At 38.7% G+C, this 25,317-nt stretch overlaps 2 protein-coding genes across 3 annotated transcripts; one reads left to right on the top strand and one right to left on the bottom strand.

Annotated features, from left to right (window-relative positions):
* Positions 1-1,025: 1,025 nt before the first annotated feature.
* On the top strand, positions 1,026-13,830 carry LOC137284761 (DNA-directed RNA polymerase III subunit RPC4-like). Of its 2 annotated transcripts, XM_067816729.1 has the most exons (10): positions 1,026-1,190; positions 1,327-1,421; positions 2,979-3,080; positions 5,659-5,831; positions 7,843-7,958; positions 8,586-8,733; positions 10,089-10,235; positions 11,640-11,776; positions 11,934-12,089; positions 12,557-13,678. In XM_067816729.1, the coding sequence occupies exons 2-10, from the start codon at positions 1,342-1,344 to the stop codon at positions 12,668-12,670; spliced, it is 1,173 nt and encodes a 390-aa protein (XP_067672830.1). In that variant the 5' UTR covers positions 1,026-1,190; positions 1,327-1,341; the 3' UTR covers positions 12,671-13,678. The 2 variants fall into 2 exon arrangements, with proteins under 2 accessions (XP_067672830.1, XP_067672829.1); XM_067816728.1 differs by having other exon boundaries at positions 1,037-1,421; positions 12,557-13,830.
* On the bottom strand, positions 13,507-25,085 carry LOC137284760 (tyrosine--tRNA ligase, mitochondrial-like). The gene is made up of 13 exons (XM_067816727.1): positions 25,005-25,085; positions 24,794-24,898; positions 24,360-24,507; positions 21,950-22,125; positions 21,395-21,496; positions 20,955-21,069; positions 18,132-18,210; positions 17,805-17,914; positions 16,620-16,718; positions 16,300-16,366; positions 15,518-15,706; positions 13,793-13,918; positions 13,507-13,601 (listed from the first exon to the last, which is right to left on the bottom strand). Exons 1-13 carry the CDS (start codon positions 25,058-25,060, stop codon positions 13,564-13,566), a joined length of 1,410 nt encoding a protein of 469 aa, XP_067672828.1. The 5' UTR covers positions 25,061-25,085; the 3' UTR covers positions 13,507-13,563.
* Between the last annotated feature and the right edge of the window lie 232 nt (positions 25,086-25,317).

The raw sequence follows: 25,317 nt of genomic DNA, 5'->3' as shown, positions 1-25,317 counted from the left end.
TGTCGTGTATACAATCAACAATATCCACGTCTACTTTAGACAATCTTAACTGTCCACTGTAACCTGCAGTATACTCTAATCTATTAAACATCATAGGAAGTATATAGATGCTTGTATCACGACCGTAAAATATATAAATATACTGATACATAAATTGTCACACTATGTTACGTGTAAATGTATTAATTACACATCTAAAACAGTCGCGATTATTTGTTATTTGTTGTAAGAGGTTGTTGAATTCACCATGTTTTCTACGTTCCTTGTTATAATTTGATCAAGATATCTGCAGATTTGCTACATTTTGAATTCTCATGCTAGCCTAATGGGTAAAGCGTTCGCCCGTTACTCCTCAACCCGGGTTTGATTGTCTACAAGTGAATGAGTGAAGCCATTTCTTGAGTTCCCTGTCGTGACATTGCGGGAATATTGTGCTAAAAAGAGGCGTAAAACCAGACTCACTCACTTAACAAAACTGGTAAACATTTGAAACCAACGGAATCCATCACATTAAACGCTTCCTTGATCTAAACATGAGTTTAGAAAAGGCCACTTTAAAACAATGTTTCAATTTAATCATTAAATACCGTATAAGGTCAGCAGCCACTGTGGCTGTTTATCTGTTCAAGTCATTGCGAATTTTGGTTTCACTTGTATGTGTTTTCGTTAAAGACTGAAAACTAGCATTCCCAATTTTCTCATGTAGTGTGCACATACTCTATACACTCTTGAAGAACACATTTTTCATTTGAGTCATGACCTCAAATAACAATTTCCGTCAATTTAAAGATCCACTTTAGAATGATAATATGTGCATACGGCATATCAAACCGGTATTGGAACATAGCTAAATGTGAGAACCAATATCATCAGTTGATTGGACTTCCGCTTTGTTTGTATAGAACCACGCGGATTTGCCATGAGCACCGTGAACTGACGTTCTCATACAAGGGACGTTTGGGATGTTTACCGAAAAACACTTCCAGGACGTGCAGTACAAGAGTTATCATTCTTGATTTTGTTACAAGACGTTTCATTGGCTCAAGTAATATGTAAGCCAATGAACGTTACGTTTAGAAATGCTAACCAACATGGTGGAGCAGGTGCTTGTAATCGCATGAAATAGTCGAGTGTACATATCATTTTCTGTTCACTATGACACATTTACACTAAGTCAGGAGAAAAGAAGTGTATGTATTTTCGTTCTCATAGTTACTGAAAATAAAAGACCTGTGTTGAACTAAATTGGACTCTTTAATGACAGTATCGTCACTAAGCTGATGACAAGATACAGCCCATGACGAAACGTTTACATTCTGGTTTTAGTTTTAGAACGAGATAATGTCTGATGATTCTAAGAACCAAGGTTTGCCTCGGGGCTTGATTGGGAGGAGAGGTGCTCCTACAGGCAAAGCAGCAAGGTATGTTCAGGTGGCCGCGACACTGTCGTGGCTTATGGCTAGTTTTTTTTAAAAATAACAAGCTACAGCTAGATTTTGGATAACAAAATTGATTAAATAGAATTAAATGACATCTATGATGCATGCCTCTACATGGAGGAGAGGAAGAAGGTCAGTCTGAATAGGTCAATTAGTGGCACTAATCCAATCAGATTATGACCATGGATTTGTAGACGAGAAGGATAAGTTGCCAGCTACAGTACTCACCATGGAGACTAAATACTCTTCTTGTTTTAGGCGTTGACTTTGATATTCCATTTTGGTAGATATTTTTATCAATCCATGAACGGCTTATTTTGGGTCTTATAATTGGGTAGTCCAGCATATAACTAGACGACTTCGCACTATGCCAAGGTGATGTAAGCCTTGGCTGGAATACGAGTTCATTCATATGAACTAATAATTGGGCACATTTTGTGAGAAAACAACTATGTATAGCTGATTTTAAACTTATTTTTGGGGAGATGAGTGAAAACTGAAATAGTAGCCATGGGGCCATGGGAACTCCTTGCAAAACTGTCTTTGAAAGATGTCTTGATGTTTGAGAAAAATAGGGCCTTATATTGGACAACAGTACCCCATTTATTGTTTCAACCAAACCTCCTCAAATCATGTAGCAAATGACCATTGTTAACATTTGTTCTTTATTAATTATATAGACTAACTTCATATTGAGATGTTTATGACATTCATATTAGTATTAAGAAATCCTCATCTCTATCATAAACAGTAAGTTCCACAAGTGTTGATGCCATATATGTAATGATTTGATTAACATCCTGCTGCTAAATTAGTTGAGGGTTAGGGTGACGCAACTAAATGTGTTGCAAACTGGTGTCCAGAGTTGCATCCCTAAGGTTTACCAGAAGCCTGTTGTGGGTTCAAGTCCTGGTTTTGCCATGATTATTTGGTTGTCTGCACCATATCTAAGCTTTGGATTTCACCAAAGTGAAAATTTGATACCTGCATCAGATTGGACTTTCTCCCATAAGTTAAGCGTCAACTATGAGAGCGGAAGGTTGTGAGTTCGATCATACCAAAAGACATTAAAATATGGTACTTGTTGGTCCCTGACATTAATAGTTACAAGAAGGACTGTTTGGATTGGAGGCAGCATAATGTGTCTTAGTACAGTATTCATGCTTACCTGAGGCATGGTATCTCAGTGAGCTAACACAATGAAACCAACAGAAGTCTGGGTTAGTACAAGCAGCCCAACGTACAATCACATGCAAATTGTCATATTAGCAAAATATTCTTAGATGCAACATTAAACCCCGTTTCACCTCACCTCACCCATAAGTAGACCTGCAGTGACATATCTGAAATGCTTTTCTTAGTAACCATAAAACCAACTCTTTCACTAACCTTGGCCTAGATTTTTGAAGCTCTCTTAGCGTAAGTGCCATACATTAACATTAACTTACGACTATCTAGCACTAAGAGAGCCTTGAAAATCTAGGCCCTTGTCAACAAACCCAATCAGTGATGTTGTTTTTCTTCTACTTCAAATTTCAGATTGCCATCTCTGAGGGGACCCAGAGATTTAACTCTTGGTGGTGTGCCCAAGAAGGTATTCACACCTAATATTCCATCAAGAAGGGATAAACCAAAGGATGAGTATGTATTTATGACTATTCCTGAAGTGGAGATTGTTTAGTCTGCTTTGAAAATTGAGAAAGTGTTGTACTTTAGATACAAACACTACAACTAATAAGTGGAAGATTCAGTGCAACCCAGCGAGCAGTCAAATTGAGCCTACTCATTCAAATTCAGCATTGTTTTCGTGCAAGCACATCTTTGTGAAATGTATATTTTAAAAAATCCAGCAGTCAGTGGTCACCCAAAGTACAGTCAAACCCCGTTGTGTCGAACTCGTCGGGTCCAAGGGGAAAGTTCGACTTATCCGAGTGTTCGACACATCCGTCAGCATTGAAAAGACCAAGAACCAACACGACCACGGTGCTTAACACATCGTTATTTTGCAGTAGGATACACATACGAACAATATATCTTTGCAATAAACGTTTACGGCAGTATTGATCTTTAAATTACAACAGATACAAATATAAATCAATTCAATCACTTCATTCGTCATGGCAAATAAATATGCATACAAAAAGATAAGAACAAGAATAATTTAACAAACTCACAAGCGATCCCATTTAGTTGACAGCACTAATTCATTTTCAGTCAGTATAAAAAGTTGTATAGTTCATACAAACGGAATCGGAATCCCTAACCATTTTGAACCATTTCAAAAGTGCTTCCTCAACGTCATCAAATTTAGCAGTACGCATTCTCTTACGAGAAGGTGAAAAGCTTGACTGAACAAATGCCTCTTTGATTTTATCAGCATTATTAATCCAAATTCAGTTGCAATTTCTGCTTTGGATTTTCCACCCGACTCCACAGCTATGACAGCCTCGTATTTTGTCTCTGTTGTCTTCACAGATAATTTTTGCTTTTTGGGTGTAACATGCGATCCAGTTATCCCCCCGGGCTGATCGGGTCCTTCGCTGAATCGCTCTGCCATATTACTAACCGTACTGGTTAAAAAATTCATCCTATACCTTAAATACTAAACTAAAAACAAAACATCAATTTAGATAATCCAACTCCGTTTTCCTCACTTCTCATTTTGTATTTTCAAGGAAATCACATGACCGCTAACATAGACTGTCACATGACAACAACATGCGCCATTGTTTGTTTAGAGATATCCTGTCGGTCCGTGATCAACGTGTCACTGGTAACAACTTAATTATGGTTAATTGTTTGAGTAAAGTTCAGTTGGTAAGTGTGCTGACAATGTGTGTATAGATGCGTAGTTAAACATGTCACTTGATTGCTGAGTCCGTTAATCGTTACTTTTGATCTTTAGGTAGCACATTTATGAGGATGACTTCCGATTGCGCGACTGAAGTTTTCAGTTGCAACAACCAGCTTTGACAGTTCGAGACAAAGGGGTAAATTTGTACATGTTAAAGCCTTTGGGGACCCTAAAATGAGTTCGACACAACCGGGAATTCGACACATCTAGTTCGACACATCAGGGTAAAAATAATGATAAATATAAGGAAATCGGCAGGGACCGAGATGTCAGTTCGACACATCTGAGAATTCGTCTCAACCGAGCTCGAGACAATGGGGTTCGACTGATACAGAAGCAATGGGGCACTCACTACGACACAAATTTTAATTTGGCACATTAACGCCATAATTTGAGATAAATTTGAGAAAGTAAAGTGAAGAAAGTAAAGTGCACTCTGCTTTTCTTGGGTATCCTGTGGACTTGAAACTAAATGAAATCATTTATACATTAAGATGATCACAGCACAGATCTACTGACGTTTAGTGTAGTGAGTCTGCCAAAATGAAAATGTATTGTAGTCATATTATTTCTGCCGATTTTATTCTTAGTGAATGCCTGGGTGCATCATGACCTTATTGTTTACTATTGTATCTGACACATGTGGAAAAAGTGTTTTGTGTGTTTATTGTTTAACACCACACTCAGCAGCATTCCAGCTGTATAATGGCGTTCTGTAAATATCTGAGTAAGTGTACTGACATGAGCATGCTGCACATGGCATAAACATTATTTGAATTGACCCCACAGAGGGTTATGGCTGTCTCTAGTACTTACACGGAAGTGCATTTTGGCATGACCAGAATTTGATGCCAGTTACAAAGCATTCCTATTTCTTCTGGCTTGAATTAAATGCACTGAGTGGACTGTGGGCTAGGACGAGTCCACATTGTCTACCCGTGTACCCCGCCCTATTACCTCAACCAGCGCGGATATCTGTTATTTGAATTTCTGACATGAAATTTGTAGAAAATGGCAGTGTATTCTTCACCCCTTCACAATAATAGACCCAAGCAGTATTCAGTTAATCAGGTCAAGCTGAACAAGCTGTAATTATGTCTAAATGTTCAAAGACAATACAGCCTTTTAATCATGAAAAAATAACATATTACATTGCTTAATCCATTAGTCATGTGATCATAACGGATCTGGGTATTGAGATGGGTACCTGGGTCCATCTCATTACCCTCCTGTCATGGGTATTCCATCCCCGTCCTATTGTACAACCCTTGTTAATGCTGAATAACTGGAGTCAACTACCATATATTTTGTTCGGTGCACCATTTGTGATTTGTTTGTGATTTGTTTGTAATATGTTTCTCTCAGTGACTCTGGCAGTGGTACACCAAAACATCAATCTACTGCCAAAGACTCAGGGAGAAGCAGAGGTCGTGGAGGTCGTGAACGGGGTAGAGGTCGAGGAAGAGGTCATGACAATGTCATCCAGTCTCAGTCTATCTTTGAGCAAGGACCTGCAGATAGACTTGTTCCTAAAGTTGGTATGTAACATAATGTACTTCTATCTGGACTTGTGAAGTTGTCACCAAGAATTCTTGTGGACAGCCATGAACATGTTATGTCTGTGGATGAGTAAGTGAGTATGGTGTTTTGCCATTTGTCATGGCTAGGTACACAAGAAATGAGCTCAATATTGTGCAAGGGGAAGACATGATGAATTGACTTAAGCTACACAGAGCTGATTGAGAAAGAGAAATCACATGCAAATATCTTGGGTTTGTATCCTGAATGCATAAGAATTTTTTATTGCCATTTTTGTCCACTATAAGAATGAACGTCTGTAAAAATGAGTGTGACTGAATCTACAACTCATGAATGCATGCTAAACTTCCCAAGCTTTGTTTGAGAGAAAAAAATAAAAATGTGTTCGTCCCTTGTCATCTTTTTTTCTTATCAAAAATTTAAAAAAAAGGTCCTACCAGCCTCGTCACTTTTGAAAAAAATGTGCCTGAGAAACATTTTTTTTCATGCAGTCTAAGATGTCAGTTGTTATCAGATTTATCTGCTGTATGGAACATCAAATGTTCAAACTGTCTTTCTTAAATGTTAACAATGCCTCATTTAAGATTTGTTTGTATTTGAGAGTATTTAAATCAAATAACTGGTATGTAGTGGAAATTGAACTTAAAAACTTACATAATTTTAACTTACCTTTCAACCATCTAAAGGTGAAGTCCCCTTTTTGACCAACTGAACATAAAACCCCCTTTCAGTCTAAGTAACCTTATCCTCAGTACTGTTCGTTACACTCCACTAACAAAACCTTATGGGAGGTTGCGTCAGGTAACCTTTAAGATTGACCAATTAGAACACAGGTTACCAAATCGTGAAAGTGGACATTCACACATACCTTTTGAACTTTTTATCTCAAAAATGTTCATACCCGAACGATTCTGAATGCTATTTAGCGTATGCTCGCTTCCGGGTGATGTGCACGGCGTACGTACAACCATGATAGCGGTGAGTAAACAGTCGCTGAAAATGGTGTTTTTGGCAATATTCAAGGACGTCATCTTGTGGGAACATTAGCTAATGGTAACCATGTCAACAGAAACCCCAAACCCCATTTACTGCATAGTTGTGTTATATGTGGATTTTTGTTTGAGGAGAGATCTGTGTTAGTGACCTGAATATTTTGAAAGTCCCCCCAATCTCACAATAGTAGCCGTTGTCTGATTTATGGGATAAATCTATTTAACCGTCTTGCGTTTGATTGGACGGTCATTGGTTGCTCAAAGGTTACCTGACGCGACCTTCTACTAGGTTTTGTTAGACTCAGTGGTGGAGTGTAACGAAATACACTGAGACTAAGTTTACTTATACTGAATTCCCTTTTTAATGTCATGAGAAGTGCAAACTATACATACAAGCATTTAAGTTTAATATGAAAAATAACTGTCTATTTATCAAATGTTAGATGTTAGTGTGTAATTGTTTTAAATATGCCTATTTTTAATTCTATTTCTGCTATTCTAGTTTGAAACATATCATTTCGAGAGAGCTACCTATTCACCTGTTGCTAGCGCTTACAACTCAACATGTAACACTTGTCAACTGTACATCATAGAATGTTGCACAGAGTCTTGAGCAGCATGAAAAGTTTATGCGAACCGGTTGTGTTTGTGCTATGAAACAATGGTGTCCGAGAATATCTGTTTTTTATGGACCCTTCAGAACAACTTGAAAAAAAACATTTAAATCCAAATGGTTATATACCATTGAGATATCAATGTTTTTGGTCAGCTTGACTTTGGGCTATCTGTGTCAGTGTCATCGAACTATACTCACTCACTCCAGCATTGGAGTAGCCTAGTGGTATAAGCATTCGCTCATGATGCTGAGGCTACAGGCACGATTCCCCACATGGGTATTATGTGTGAAGGTCATTTCTGGTGTCCCCCTTTGTGATATTGCTGGAATATTGCTAAAAGTGCATAAACTAAACCTACTCACTCCAACATCAGTAAATGATGGAATGCGATGTTGTTGTAGGAGGCTCGTCATGGGACAGTGGTGATCGAGTGTCAACATCCAGGATGAGTATCAAGATGGAGAAATCGGACAAGGACAACTCAAAGAGAGTCCTGGATCAAATCCTCCGGGATGATGTGAGGAAATATTACAAACATTCAGTATTAATTAACATAGGAATTAATGAGGAAAAAGTTGTTTAGACCTTTTATTTAATGTGTATTTGAGACCGGATTGATTTTGTGGAAAATATTTCGTATCAAGAGGGTCACTTTATCAATGATAACTAGGGCTGCAACAATTCATCCAGACCTCAATTTGATTTACGATATTGGACCCTCGTTTTGATCATTTTCTATTGAGTTTATATTGTATGTTAAAAGATCAGATTTCATTTTAACTCTCAGGGTCAGACTGTCAGCGTGAAATCCATTGTCAACTTGGCAATGTCTATGTACAACATTTCTCATTGGATTATAAGCCTAGTATCAACAATCATGTTTCACCTTATTCAGTTCATGAACCTGCTAGAGTTTGTGTAAAACTAATGTTCTCTTTGTGTGGAAATAATTTACAAGTATCTAGATTTTGAAATATCAAATCAAAATAGATAATATGGTTATCGAATACTGAAACTAAGGTGTCAGATTCAATTTTTGATGAATCAGACCTAATTGTTGCAGCCTTATTGATAACACAATAGCATAATGGATTAAGGTAAAGGTGTTGAGAGTTGAGAATACCAATTCTTACTTTGTTTACAGTTTATTGACACAGACAATCTGGATGATGATGATCCCAATCTCATCCCCGTGGTGTTGCCTCTTTCTGCTGCCGGAGATATGGTTGCCAAGAAGGAAGTTAAGGAGGAAGAGCGGAAAAAGGTCAAAGACACAGTTGATGGTATTAAGGGTAGGTGTCAAACTGAAAAAGTGAACTGGATGTTTGTTTCTGCTGATAAGAAACCCTAAAATGACTACCAGTAACATGAAAAGCTGAATGGATGACTCTGCCTCCGAACAAACTGCCTCTGACAATGCCTGATCTACATAGCCAGTGCCTGAACGCTCACTTTTACATTCTGCATAACTGTTTCTCACTCTCTGTGTAAATCAAGACCTTGGTGAATTTGCTATGCATTTTGTGACCCACTGCCGAAGATTTTGTCTCATTTGTACTGTATTTGAAATCAGTATTGTGAAATTGACTTGTGACTTTGTATAACTTGCTCTCTTTGCTTAGTAATACAATATTTGAATGTTTTAGACTTTCTTAATGTCTTTATTCTGTTTTGCTGGTTCACATGGGATTTCTTAAGTCAAATTCTTAACCGTAACAATCAGACTCTGATTTTCTTTCAATTTTTTGTAATGTACCTCACTACTTGCATTTCGCTCTCTTACTTCAACACTGAATGGAACAACTGAAAACTTCTTCCTAATGCCTCCTTGTCCAATCACCCATCACACTGCTGGTCCCCTTATAGGACAGCTTCCTGGTTGATGATAGACCCTTACTTTTCGTGCATGGATTGTATTGGTGAGCGCACTTGGAAAAAGTGTTGTGAGATGTGTGCCTGATTGTCTTCTGAGGATTTCAAGGCATATTACAGGTCACATGCAATGTAAAACACAACTTTGCAGATTCTGATACCTTTTGGTATGCACTTTCCGAGACAACTCATCAAAAATGTCAATCCAACCAATAAAGTTGAAAAAACAAATGCGATGAAAAAAAGCCAGCGAAATCAGGGTTCAGACGATTTGCTATTTTTCCCCCAGTGCTGGGGGGAAGACTAGTTTCAACAACTACGCAGCGTTGCGCTCATAACACATGCGCAGGGAGTAGGTTCATGGAGCTTGAAGCAGTATGCATGCCCGCAATATGAGGTCATGATCAGTTGTCTAACCTTGGTTGTGTACATAAACAAGTAAATAATCTACTCATTACATGAAAAAAACCGTTGATTGAAAGTAAGTGAAAATTGCGTACACCACATAGCTTGTTAACACTATATAAATTACTATATAAATGTACAATTTATAGTTAAAATTTCCAAATTGATAATAGCAGCAGTATAATATCAAAGTCTATGAGATAATTTTTTTGTGCCAGAAATCACAAGGCACGGAGAATTCGAAATTTAGATTCTGTCAAATTCTGGTTTTTATTTGGGACTGAAAAGAAGCAATCATGATAATGAAGGAAATATGTTAATGAGATTTCACAGACTGGTTGCTCTATAAACCACTTGGTTATAATTTCAGTTGAACCAGGCACAGAAATGGAGGTTGACTATCCTGATAGAAATGCGGCAGAGAAGCCAAAATCTGCTTCTGCTGATATTTCTGTGGTCAAAATGGAGGATGCTGTGTTTACATGTAAAGACCTGCTGTCAAAATGCAGTAGTTCAGGTAGCAATATTTGTAATGCTCTATTTGTATAATAACTTTACAATTTTAAAATATTCCAAGGAAATAATTTTCTGGTGGAGGTAAACACCTGGACATTTAGTATGGAAAGAGGACCACAAAGCAGACAATACACACAAAGTGATCATAGTGCTACTCTAGGAAGGGGTGACCATTAAGGGGGAAACACCTTTTGATTTCAACATAATATTGCAAGATACTCTTGCAATAGCGATACTATTGCAACAGGTTGAGAAGGCTTTTTCTTCTTGAGTTTGCAAAATGAATATATAGTTAACAAGTTGCAGTAGTGTCAGTCTCTTGTAATAAGTGACAAGAAAGTTGAAATCAAGATCAAGTACGCAGTTAAAACATAAACTTACTCTTATTCACATTGTGAAACTCTGAGTAGTATGCCTTGTTTGCCAACATGTTTTGTTAGGACGTAACAGGGGCACATAACTCTACATGAAAGTGAACAAATCTGGTACTTCCTGTATTTTCTGCTATGCATTTCTGCTATGATTTATGATTATGATTGCTTGAAGAGCAAGCCCTGATCTGTTCTAAGGGGAGATAATTCATGAGTTAGTAGGGAATAACCCTCTTGAATAGGTGTTAGTTTGCCATTCAGTAATTCTATGGGAAAATCATGGGAATGCACAAGAAGACAATGAGACATCTCCACATTTGTTTTTAAGGGGAATGTGAACCACTGAATGGTACAATAGTAAGAACATATATCTTGGCAGGGTGAGTTAATGTAGGGAGATGAAATGCTGTAGGGTGAGTTTATGTAGGGAGGTGAAATGTCTTGGCAGGGTGAGTTTATGTAGGGAGATGAAATGCTGTAGGGTGAGTTTATGTAGGGAGGTGAAATGTCTTGGCAGGGTGGGTTTATGTAGGGAGGTGAAATGCTGTAGGGTGAATTCATGTAGGGAGGTGAAATGTCTTGGCAGGGTGAGTTTATGTAGGGAGGTGAAATGTCTTGGCAGGGTGAGTTTATGTAGCGAGGTGAAATATCTTGGTAGGGTGAGTTTATGTAGCGAGGTGAAATGCTGTAGGGTGAATTCATGTAGGGAGGTCAAATGTCTTGGCAGGGTGAGTTTATGTAGGGAGGTGAAATGTCTTGGCAGGGTGAGTTTATGTAGCGAGGTGAAATGCTGTAGGGTGAATTCGTGTAGGGAGGTCAAATGTCTTGGCAGGGTGAGTTTATGTAGGGAGGTGAAATGCTGTAGGGTGAATTCATGTAGGGAGGTGAAATGTCTTGGCAGGGTGAGGTAAAGGTGAAAGGTATTAGGTAAGGGTATTAAGGTGAAATGTTTTTGAAGGTCAAGGCCATGTATTGGGGTCTAATGTCTTGCAAGGGTGTGATTATGGTAAATATCTGAATGTTCAATGTTGCAGATGAGGATAGACTGCTGTTTTTCCAGCTCCCAGATGTCCTGCCTGGCCTGCCACCAGGTCGGGACGAGGTTGCCAAAACAAAGATCAAGACTGAGCCAGGCACAGAAGCAAAGAAGGAGGAATCAAAGTCTGAAGAGGTAGAATGTTTATTGCGTGCATTTAGTCACATGAGATTGTAGTTTTATTTTGGTGGAATACGTCTAATTTGACACTATTTGTGGACTGATTTTGAACCCATAAACTTTGCTGTATTTATCATTCATTTCATGCATAGTCCATTATTGTTTGTTGCAGGACAAACTTGCTTCTCAGGTGAAGACATGCTCTCTATCAGATTTCTCAGAGGGCTTTATTGGCAAGCTGCAGATTCGTAAATCTGGTCGGGCAGAACTTGTGCTGGGCAATGTCACTCTGGATGTGTCTGTTGGTACACCATGTGGATTTCTCCAGGTCAGTAAATATAGTAATGTGAAATATACGTAAATATGCGTCAGACTCCTTGGTGTTGGTTGTGAAGGTTGGGAGTCATGACTGGTGATTTGCATATGTTGAGTGAGTGAGTGAGAGCGTGAGAGAGAGAGAAAGAGAGAGAGAGTTTAGTTTTATGCCCGTCAGCAGTATTCCAGCAATACCATGGCAAGGGACACCGGAAATGGGCTTTCACACACAGAATCCATAGGGGAGTCAAACCTGGGTCTTCAGCATGAAGAGTTAAAACTTTAACCACTAGATTACCCCTTCACCCCTACTTGATACAGGGTCATCATACTCTGATACTGTGAATCATTGCTAGGACTCTCAACCACTGTATTATATCTTCCAGACTGCAATATTTACTTTTAATGAGTGAAATATTACTAAAAGTGTCAGTGAGGTGCAAACAAACAAACACATGTTACAAGTGGTGATTGTTACAGGACTTGGTGTCAGTGCGTGTGGAGGGCAACTCAGGACACTTGACAATACTTGGCCATGTGCGAGACCGACTCATCTGTACACCAAACTTTGAAACTCTACTCAAGTACTCCTGACTGGGTCTCTTGTAACACGGTTATCTGCCCCTACATTCATCAGATGTACATCATGATATTTACAGCAGCCAGCGGTATCTGGGATACCGCGCAGCTGTAGTTGTGTGATCTTGAAACAGTGTCTGAGCTATCCTGCATGACTCATTCCATTGGACATTGCTAATGTGATTAATCCACTGACCAACATCAACTGTATACATGTACTTAACAATATTGTGTAAAGCGACAAGCAGTGTCTTGTGTAATATAAGCCTTAGTTTGTTAATGGGGTTTCATTGTGTGTTGATTTTGGAACATGTAAAAAAATCAAGAAAATGGTCGGATATCAGCCATTGTCATTTTGCTTTTTCAGTTCCTATTTGAAAAATACCTTTATCTAACATATGTTATACATGTATCTCAGATTATGCTTTCTCGGTTAAGTACAGATTCAAGTACTTTTGTTAAGTTGAGACCCATCCAGGATTTGAACCCTCACCATCGGAGACAGACACCTAGTCACTTGGTCACAAAGTCAGTAATCGAACCCACTTGAATCGAACCCGATTTAGTGTTGAGAAGTTCAGTAATTAGTTGACTATAAAATAAATATGTGAAATACCTACATCTCAGAGTTAGAGATTGAGTTATCTCACTTAGATGTCATGATCTACCCTGGATATTAGTCCTATTTACCACAGATGTATGTTTAAGGTTGAAGATGGAGTGAACTGTTTTTTGTCCAGCAATATCCAGGTGGTCTGCAGATAACTGTCTCTGTGTGACCAGTTATCATAATGAGACTCTTCACAAAGAGATTTATTATGTCTTATTTATTGACAGAAAGCAAATACATGTAATGTTTATATTTTGTTTATTTTCATCCTATTTACATTTCCACAGAACTTGACACGTCACCTCACCCACTTCACAATATAGTAGTTCTTCTTACCTGCAGAAAAAAAGAACACATTTAATAAACAGTGCAATAATTTATACTGCAGGTCAATAAATATGTTTTGAATGATATGAAACCTGTTATTTTCTACCTACGTATACCTTTTCATAAAATGACAATTTGACAAAGTCAAAGGTTAGAAGTTCTTGGAGGTAGAAAGGAGCTGGAGAATCCTATGAACATACCAACTCTGATAAGAGTGATGTTTGAAGGTAAGATGTGTTCCCCTGCTATAAGGACATAGTCAGGCTTTTGAACCTTCCTGTGGTTGATATGGACGCCTCCAGCTTGGATGATTCTCTCAGCATCAACTGTGGACAGAACACAACACAAGGTGTAAAGGGATCAAACATGGAACCTTTTTGTTTAGGACATCTTCATTATTGAACTTCAGCAAACAAAATCACATTTGTGTCCATTTCCAATCAACACGAGGGCTATTCTAATTCCATCATCTGTCATCTCAAAGATCTGGGTTAGATTTGGTATTCAGCAATCCATGCTTGTTGTAAGAGGCAACTTAGTTATTTTCAATATAAACCTATGTAAATGCTCATGAATCACTGGACTGTCCGGTTCAGACAGGATTATTTAGTGACTGCCGTTATAGCTGGAATAAACTGGGTTTGTCTTTAACTTGCTTTTAATAGAAAGATCCAGTTTTTAAGAAAGATCTCTGCAGGACCAAAATCACCATAACAGTGTAGAGTTGTCTCCCTTCTAAGCTTCACCATGATGAGTAAAATTAACAAGTAGTCTCCGAAATGAATATATTTTACAGATAAAACAGTCAATAAAAAAGAGAGAAAAAAGCTCTGAGTCTTTCTATGTTTTCAGAAACTCTGGAAATCTAGTCTTGCCACACATATTCTAGACCTGCATGGACTTCTTTGTTTCAGTGAGTGAGTTTAGGTTTACGCCGCACTCAGCTATATTCCAGCTATATGGCAGCAATCTGTAAATAGAGTCTGGACCAGACAATCCAGTGATCAACAGCCTGAGCATGATCTGCGCAAATGAGAACCGATGACGTGTGTCAACCAAGTCAGCGAGCCTGACCACCTGATCGCCTCTTACGACAAGCATAGTAGCTTTTTATGGCAAGCATGGGTTGCTGAAGGCCTGTTCTACACTGAACCTTCACGGGTGTATTAGTTTCACGGTCTGTATGACAAACTTATAATAAGTGAGTGTTTGGGGTTTGACACTGCCTTGAACAGTATTCTTGTAGTGGAATGTCAACTTAATGAGGGAGGTTAGGCAGATGTTGGACATTTGACACTTCAGTGAAACTCACAAGCAAGGGTATGGTGCTGACAAACCTAGAAACATCGAGGCAAACTGGGATTCAAACCCATAATCATAGGTCAGTGACCTGCCTAGGAGACAAAACTCTGCACATCTAATTGCTGCACTTGACAAGACATCCATGCTTTCTTCACCCTGATTGGGGCAGTTGGGTAGCCTAGTGGTTAAAGCATTCACTTGTCACGCTGAAGACCCGAGTTCGATTTCCCACATGGGTACAATGTGTGAAGCCCATTTCTGATGTCCCCTGCCATGATAGATGCCTTCTGGAATATTGCTAAAGGCGGCGTAAAACAAAACTCACTCTTCATGGTGATTATTATCTAATGTAGGACTGTACTTCTATCTACCCCTTTCCTCACAATACGAGTGAGTGAGTTTAGTTTTACGCCACTTCCAGCCATATCACGGCTGGGGACACCAGAAAATTGGACCCCTGTGGGGAATCGAACCCGGATCTTTGGCGTGATGAGCGAACGCTTTAACCACTAGGCTACCCCATCGCCACCGACTCACAATACGAATATACAAAGACATATGTGACCATCCAGTGCAAGTACTCATCCCCTGGACGTCAAAAGATGTTGCATGCTTCGACTCACCATCTCTGTCGAAGCAGCCAGCCTTCATGCAGACGTCGAGGACAGACATGCCCGGTTCCAACAGCATCTCAGTGGTGTCTGCGTTGTTAAACAGTTGCTGCAGTTCTGTGCCAGTCAGACGTGCAAGGCTCTCAATGTTGCCACTGAAGAGAGCATCTGTCCAACGCATAGCTTCACACAAGCCTTGCTCTGCACCAATAAAAGATACAAGTTAAAGGATATCACAAGGCTATGATGTCAATTATAGGACTGTTACAAAAGTGTGTATGATGTCAATTATAGGACTGTTACAAAAGTGTGTTCACTTGTAAACTATGAAGTACACTAGGCAATAAATCATACAAACATGTTTCACAATAACCTAAAAGATGACCTTCAACTTTAATTGACAAAGCAACAATGCAAGTTGTTTAATATTTTAAGATACATGTAAAACTATTTAGGCATAACCATATCCCAAAAACTTACCACGACACCTATGCTTCATATGAAGTTGAAAAAAACACACTGGTCTTTGACTTGTGACATCAACAATCCTAAGATGGTATATCAAAATATCAAAACCAAGTGACATGACAAAACTTTATGGATGACCAACTTCTTTATTTTCACATTAGCAGTGTTTCAGTTTAGCTTCTGAAACCATTTTCAAGCATGTGTCTTGCACACCTTTTTGTAGCAGTGCCATGCTTCACCCACTGACTCGGGTGACACTGCTACAAAGTGGCGCACACGAGACCATATTTCCCTTGAGAGAAGCGTACAAGTTACAATGTACCTACCACCATGCACCAACAGTAGCACTTGTTCTGCGATCTTCCTCTGCCCTGGACGCTGCTCTGGGTTCCTCTGGAAATAACACAAGTCAGGCATGAAGTGGGAGGTAAATCATATGTTCCCCTGTTATTATTTACAGCATATTTCTTTTGAATTATCCAGATGACAAATATTATGAACCATTTGCTGTAATAGAAAATTTACAAAGTATGTTAAACTGGCATCTTTTATAGAGGAAAGGGGCCTGTGAAATGCTGACAGTAACAACTTTCGGGAGTGGGTACGTGTGGGATTTTATTCCTCATATCGTGTGGGTGACTCTTGCCTTGTGTTTTCTCAAAACATCCTGTATTTCTTGGTCTGGAAGAAAGGTCAGCAGTTTGAGATACTTTTCAACATCTGTGTCTGGGAGATTCAGAAAATACTGGAACAAAAAGTACACACATTTGTTGACATGCTAAGCATCTATCTATAAGTTAGTGTATTGTCCTCCAGTAACTGGCTCTCTAAGATATTTATTCAAGCAGATAGGCTGGGGCACATTGTTACATTTAGCACTGCACCTGATACAGCAGGTAGGCCTGGGCACATGTTACATTTAGCACTGCACCTGATACAGCAGGTAGGCTGGGGAACATTGTTACATTCAGCACTACACCTGATACAGCAGGTAGGCTGGGGAACATTGTTACAGCTAGGTAGGCTGGGGAACATTGTTACATTTAGCACTGCACCTGTACAGCAGGTAGGCTGGGGAACATTGTTACATATAGCACTGCACCTGATACAGCAGGTAGGCTGGGGCACATTGTTACAATTAGCACTGCACCTGATACAGCAGGTAGGCTGGGGCACATTGTTACATTTAGCACTGCACCTGATACAGCAGGTAGTCTGGGGCACATGTTACATTTAGCACTACACCTGTTACAGCAGGTAGGCTGGGGCACATAGTTACATTCAGCACTACACCTGTTACAGCAGGTAGGCTGGGGCACATAGTTACATTTAGCACTGCACCTGATACAGCAGGTAGTCTGGGGCACATTGTTACATTTAGCACTGCACCTGATACAGCAGGTAGTCTGGGGCACATTGTTACATTTAGCACTGCACCTGATACAGCAGGTAGGCTGGGGCACATTGTTACATTTAGCACTGCACCTGATACAGCAGGTAGTCTGGGGCACATTGTTACATTTAGCACTGCACCTGATACAGCAGGTAGGCTGGGGCACATTGTTACATTTAGCACTGCACCTGATGCAGCAGGTAGGCTGGGGAACATTGTTACATTTAGCACTGTACCTGATACAGCAGGTAGGCTGGGTAGGCTGGGGCACATTTGTTACAATTAGCACTGCACCTGATACAGCAGGTAGGCTGGGGAACATTGTTACATTTAGCACTGCACCTGATACAGCAGGTAGTCTGAGGCCCATTGTTACATTTAGCACTGCACCTGATACAGCAGGTAGGGTGGGGAACATTGTTACAATTAGCACTGCACCTGATACAGCAGGTAGGGTGAGGTCTTCGTGGGACACAGCCACACAGCATTGCCAGCTGTCTTTCCTAGCTTGTCTCCCATGGAGCTGGTGATCAGGGGAACAGTCAAACCTGCACGTGGTCAAAACTGCACTGATATGGCAAGCTGTATCTAATATGTTTTAATGTCCTTTCTGTTGTTATCTGTTATAAACTTTCAGTGTCATGCAAGACTTAAGGCACTCAGATATCAACACAGAACTTGTCATTTAGGAGGAATCTCAATATACAGTAACGTTAAGAGTGGAACCAATTAAAATTATTGCAATGCAAGAAGAAGTGATTTTACCAAACACTGGGTTATCTGTGAGGCGAGAAATAAGCTCATATCCTGCTGTCATGTTCCCAAGCTGATCATTTCCTCCGATCTATCAACAAAAGAACAGGTCTTCATCACAACACCCCTTTAAACAATTCTAGGGTAATCACATTTCTTGTGTCATCATTCGTGGTATTGCTTATAACTTAGTTACCTAACCACCTGTGATTTTCATATGTCTCAAAGCAGTAAAAATTTGTTTCAGTGAGTGTCGTCTTATTCATTGATCACTGGATCGTCAGGTCCAAAATCAGACTACCTGCACAGAGCTTGAATATTGCTGAGTGCAATAACAGGTGACAGTAGTGATGTGAGAAACACATTGCCTGAGACACCAAGCAGCTCTGAAAGTGCTCAGTTTAATTTATCCAATACAAGAAAGACATGCATCCATACAGTTTTTAAGTAGGTCACATTCAAGGACAATCAAATCACATAATCAAATCGGCATTTAAGTCCCACTACGTCTCTGAACAAGATTATCATGGTATTGTTATAATCTGGATTGGGAAATGGTAGCTGAACTGCAACTGATATGACTGACTTACAAATACTACAAACTTGATGACAAATTTACCGGTATTGCAGCCTAAATGATAGACTTAACTGTTTTGCAGTTAGCCCTGTAGAATTGACATACATATTTTCAGTAAGTATAAGTTAAATTATGCTATGTCAGGTGCCCCATAAAAAAATTGGTAACTGACTGATCTAGTTAAAAGTCAGCAGAAGCTTGCAATTGGGTTACATGTCTGCTATAGTGATAAGTAGTTGTCTCAGCTAGCATCACAAAATATGACGTCACAGAATGATGTCAGACATCTTTGTCATCTATGCCATTTTGTAGAATATTAAAACATGATGATCAACTAAAGAACTGTTGACGTTTCGCCATTTCAGTCACCCCTCTCTGTGGGTGGAACGTGATATATTTGCTAGTACCGACGCCTGTATGATATATTTACCTATATTGCAACCAGGGATATAGTTGGTCTTTGAATGGCATTTAGACATGATACACGTAAGGAAGAGGTTTTTTATGGATGTCAACTTCATTATTATGAGGAACACAATATTTCAGAGTACCGTGTATTACTGTGTACAATCCGAATTTTGAAGACCACTAAATACAATCTGTAGAAGGGGTTCGGCTTATCTATGAGATACAAATTCATGAAATCATTTTCTTTCTTCTTCATCATTTGAATGAATAGTATGAAGCAGAGCATATACAGTGAGACGTCGGATTTCCGGACACATTCATTTTTGCGTAATTAGTCTGGAACACTAATATCTGGAAATCTGGATTTCTGTCACCCAGGCTTCATTATTGAATCAGTAGCAAGTACACACTTCTTGGTTAAAATCACTTCCAAAACAACGTGGTCATTTTGATATGCCAATTACAATTCACTCAGTATCAGATAGCCTTCCTTATCACCACCAATACCCTGCTGATCAGTCATTAATACGGATTATCAGACCTTGGTTTGTTTCAAAAAGCTTCACTCACATGGTCAGCAGTAGATCAATTTTGTGTTGATTTAGCAGGTTCATTTCTAAAATTTATCGTTGGGAAACCAAATATCTGTTATAGCTGGTCTCTTTTATAGTGCAAGAGATTGTTTTTTTCAGAAGAATTGACCGGAAGACAGATTTCTGCCGGCTACACGAACCAGTGCTGATATGTTTAGAGGTCAACTGTCCTCACAGACCATTCAAAATCTGTTGCGGGCTGCCAATCTCCATCCGAATGTTTATTCTTGTGACTTGACATTCTGTATACCCATGTTTTGGAATGGTGGTGTAGCCTAATGGAACTGATTGTGGCATTGTCAGTGTATCCAGTACATCACACAGATCTCAGCAATGCAATAATAACAGTTTAACCATCATACCATCTCTTGTTCTTCTATAGTGCCCTGGCGAAAAAATGTGAAGATTCTTTTTTGACTCAGTATATTTGGGCTCCAGGTATCCAGGGTGTCACTGTATACAACAAAAGTAATAAGACAACAAAGAAACAGTGGAAGCCAACAGTTCACTGGTGTTTATGTGTAATTGGCAAAGGATAATCCCAACTGTGAAATACGACCAGGGAACACACCTACCCAGCACCTGGGACTTCTGCCTTGATCGTGTTTGATTGTTGTGTGTATTTACTGCTTGATCAATATTGGTACTAATTATTTTGTTCTGGCCTCAATTTGTCAATCTCTATTGCATTTAAATATTAATGCTATTACTTGATACATCCCATCTGCCCTTTGTCCATGCCCTATAACTAAATCCCTGCTTCCCTCTATCCACTGTTCAATACCTATCAACACCATTTAACCTATCACATATGTAACATCTATTCAGTGCTAATCAACTGTTAATGCAGGTTTAATTTCTCCTTTGTCAGTCACACATCAAAGCCAGTTAACTGTTGGCCTACATGGTTTAGCCTGTTGTCTTACTACTATGTGTTTCTTACATGTAGATTTATAGTCTCTCTGCTTCATACCATTCACTCACCTGATAAAGGAGTAAGTTAATACTCCTTCATCTCATAAGGATATTCTCTGAAATGTTGTTTCTCATAATAAAACTTTCTAGGTTAATTTACCTGTACTGCAACTTATATCATAGATATACCTGCATTGCAACCTATATGACTGTTTTACCTGTACTACAGTGTGTAAGACAAATTTACCTGCACTGCAACCAACACCACAAAATTACCTGTACTGCAACCTAGATCAGAGATTTACCTGTACTGAAACCTTAATCAGTTAATAATAGATTTACCTGTATTGCACACTGGTATTGTCTGTACAGGTGGAGCCAGTCATAGGACTGAAATATCTGATACGTAAATTCTGTGAAGCTCATTCCATCTGCGCTCTTAAGCCTGTTCTTCACACTGAAACAGCAGACAAGACCAGGTGATTTCCCTCCCTGTTGTAATTTACATATGTCAATTGATAGATCTGTCTCTCTAATGAACCCTTTTTTTAAAAATGTGAAATATCAAACACTCAAAGGTTTGTTAATGGTTATCATCATGCAATCAAACAATGGTCCAAGGGAGGTAACTACCATCACATCAATAGTGTTGTGAAGCAACAGGATTAGCTTCACCCTCAGTGTTTTTGTTACAGTCACCATACCTCTAATATCAAATTCTGATATTTTGTGTTTTATCAGCTTTTACAGATATATACCAAGTAACCATGACAACCATGTACCTGTGTCTGGACAGCATCTGCCCCATTCTAAAATGTCGACCAGTTGTTGATAAGAAGTCTACAATGTTCACATTTCTGTACCAGTCCAAATTGTTCAGTATCCTGTAAATATGGAAAGGCATGTTGTTTTTGCAACTAACAAAACAGGCTTTGACATACACCCTCCATCCGTATTTATACATATAGATACAACACTTGTAATGAAACTGTGCAAGAATGTATTGTCTGTGCAATCTGGATTCCTGATAGGTCGACAGGAATTTTAGTTCCCTGTACATTGTGCAATTTACCTTCTTGGACTGCATACTCTTTCAAGATAGTAACAATTATCTTCAAATTATTTTCACACATTATTGAAACAACAAAACCCATAAGATTTACAGGGCATTCATGTAACGATTTAGGTCTTGTCAGTCAGGTCTTTAGGATAAATATCAATGTTATGCTTCTTAAATCATAAATGTTATTTTCGCACAAAGTGTTGACAAACCAAGAAACATATATAGTGTGAACCTGTTGAAACTGTGAGTCAGTCATGCTTCTTTGCCATCCTACCTTACTTCTGGCAAGGGCTTGTCATTTTTCCACAACAGATTTTGGTGGTGGGAGAAGACGCGTTGCAAGTTTTCAGTTATTTTAACCACATTTTCCTCCACCTGGTGAAGCTTCATTGGTATTCTCTCCTTTGTCTTCCCACTTGGGTCTCCAATCTGGGCCGTCGCACCTCCAACCTGGTGTATATACAACCATTAGTGAACTCTACAGTGCTAATTGTCAGTACTTAGTAAGTTTTGTTCAACAACTGTTGTGTAAAGGGCTAGGCTGTTGGGAAAATAATGTAGTTTGGGTCTGTGAGACACACAAGCTGTTGACCTACCTCTTAACTATTACATCCCTCAAATATTGTGATTTCTATATTTCAAGAAACACAAATACATAGACATAATTTGTTCATATCAATGATTTCAGCCTGAACAGAAATTTCATGGTCAGCAGGGATTGAATCTATGTGAATTCCATTATCTGAAATTTGAGTTACTTTTCAGTTATTAATATATGTGAGTTAAACTAAAATCCCTCTGGTTTGCATTTTTTAATAACTTGTTTGGCATGAGTAGGTACTAATATTTATTTGTGATTCTGTATATCATATCTTTCAGTATCCCTTCCCTAAAAACAGTTATGTGTTGTTAATCTGACATTGCCTGTTGCACAACAAATTGTTGGATTAACAAGGATGTCGGTTTATTGACTTCTGAGTAGAGATCACATTCATGGTGAAAAACAGGACAACTGTGATTCAAGTGTGTATGGACATAAAACTAAAACAACAATTAATTCAGAATTCTGGTCCTTTTATTAGCCATATAAAAAATGCACAACAATATGACCAGTTTCAATGTTAACATAGCATGTAAATTTAATCAATAAAACCAATGTAAATCCATCTAAAAATGGCATTTACTCAGATGAGTTTCTCCACTGATAGTAATACAAACTTCTGTAACTACACTACGCTGCATACTAGTCACTCTTATTAAAGATGTCTTTGACTTAAAGGTCACATGCAACGTCGTAAAAAATAACTTTGCAGATTCTGATAACTTTTGGTATGCACATACCGAAACAAATCATCAAAAATGCCAATTCAACCTAAAAAGTTGAAAAAATAAAATGAGATGTAAAAAGCCCTTGAAATTGGAGTTCAAATGATTCACTAATTTTCCCGCAGCACTGGGGGAAAAACTGGTTTCAACATCTATGCTACGCTGTGCTCATAACGCATGAATCCCGGATGGGACTCAACCGAAAAAAAGTACTAGAATTTGTACTTTACTAAGAAAGTGAAATCTCAAATATGACATATGTTGCATCTGACCACTTTCTAAATGGCATCGTGTAATCGTAGTGAGTAGGTTTGCGGAGCTTGAAACAGTATGCCTTCTTGGAGTATGAGGTCGTGAACAGTAGTCTAATCTTGGTTGTGTATATAAAAAGTAAATAATCTACTCGTTACATAAAAAAATTATGTAGATTCTGTTAAGCAGACTCTGTCATAGAGAAAACTCAATGTCTGGTTTATTCACACCTATATGTCTGCCTGCCTGTCTACTAATGACAATATGCAATGCACAACTGACTATTTGCAATTTGAAATTAAAACCTGTCATGCTTATACACCATAAACAAAGAGCCGGCGAAGCGTATCGGCAAATGAACCACTGGCCAATGACAAGGCATCATTACACAAGAGTGCATATACACTGGCCATAACTGGGTTCGGTATTGCGGCTTCTTTGTTTCAAGGGAGGTAAACCCAAGTACAAAATATTGCACTTTTGATTGGTGATTGTACGCTTATAATATTGCTTGTTTTTTCACAATCACCAATGCATTTCATATATCATGAAAATGTGATAACTGTGTCTTAATTATGTTTGATTTTTTTGGTTGCATGTGACATTTAACCTTATACTTTTTCTATGGCATTAACTCTGCTCTCACATGCTTGGTCGGAGTAGAACAAGACACTTTGCTGGCTGTGTAAGGTAAATCATTCTCACATATTTATAAACCACTTGACATGAAACTAGGTTTATATGAACTTTACCTAGTTACATAATATTTTCTTTTATCCTTTCATACCTTTAAACATTTGTCATTTCAAACGATTAGTGAAGTGTGAAACTCAACATCTTGAGTGACATGTGACAGTGTATTCATGGGTATCTGATCACATGTGCTGCTAATCTCAGTGTTAGACTAACGGGACTAATTACTGTGTAATTATGATAGTCAGTTCTTAATTGGAACACAGGAATGCTGGATTAACAAGATTATATTTAGTTGATTCAATTTGTTACCAACAAAGCCATTGAAAAAAGCCAACTTTCGGATAAATGGAAGTGTGATTAACGGGACTTGACTGTACATCTGGAGGGGAATAACTCCTGCATTGACCTACCAGTGCAATTGTAGTATGTCCAGCTCTCTGACAATGAATAAGTGCGGTGATAGCCAGAAGGTTCCCAACATGGAGACTGTCTGCTGTTGGGTCAAAGCCACAGTATATACACTGTTGGCTTGACAGACGACGAAGCAATTCTGCAGTGCTGTAAAATTACACTTTAAAGGTTAAACTTAAAGAACATAAACAATACAATACAATAAAGTACTACCAAATCATTTTGTTCTCTTTTAAAAATGCAACAGTCAATGCCCTGTTATCGTGATATTTGAGACAACAGAGATGATTATAGGTGTCATAAAATCCATGATCAGGATGAGATAAACATGATAAAGTGATTTATACAACATTTCATGAACTGCCCAGTTTCAGATATCATGACAATTACATTCGAACTGTTATCATGCTCTGTGGAAACGAGATAACGTTACCTTCCTTCTGGAAAAACTGTCTGGAAAATACCTCTTTCGTGTAACGTCAATATGTTCCTGGAGTTTTGACTGCTGTAGTGTCTTTTGCAAACTTGCCAGTGCCACCTTTGAATACATACAGAACTGTCATTAATGAGGACTCATTTACGTAGTATTGAAATAGTCCTAGAAAAGATATGCACCACTTTTTTAGTTTTGAATGACAGTTTACCTCACAAACTGACATCCGATTCGTCTGGCATGCATGTTAACCATGGAGGCTGCCATCTTGGATGTTCCAAGTAAAGCTGTTTGTGATAGTTTAGTATTTACGTGCGATATGTCTTCAGATGATGCTTCTCATGTACACTGGGTAAATAAATCAACAATTTTCATTTGAAATAATTTGTAATGCTGGTGTCTTGTCAGTACGTGGGGGAAAAAAATGAAGCATGATTTGCCCCCACGGTGTAAGGGAGGTAACTTAGTAATTTTGCTGGCTTTCAACAGTTATGGTCTTTGAACAATCCCATTGCGAGTTCGAA

This window comes from Haliotis asinina, chromosome 5 (assembly GCF_037392515.1).
Source record: "Haliotis asinina isolate JCU_RB_2024 chromosome 5, JCU_Hal_asi_v2, whole genome shotgun sequence".
In the NCBI taxonomy this organism is placed as follows: domain Eukaryota; kingdom Metazoa; phylum Mollusca; class Gastropoda; order Lepetellida; family Haliotidae; genus Haliotis; species Haliotis asinina.
This window is presented reverse-complemented; position numbering and strand designations above follow the sequence as displayed.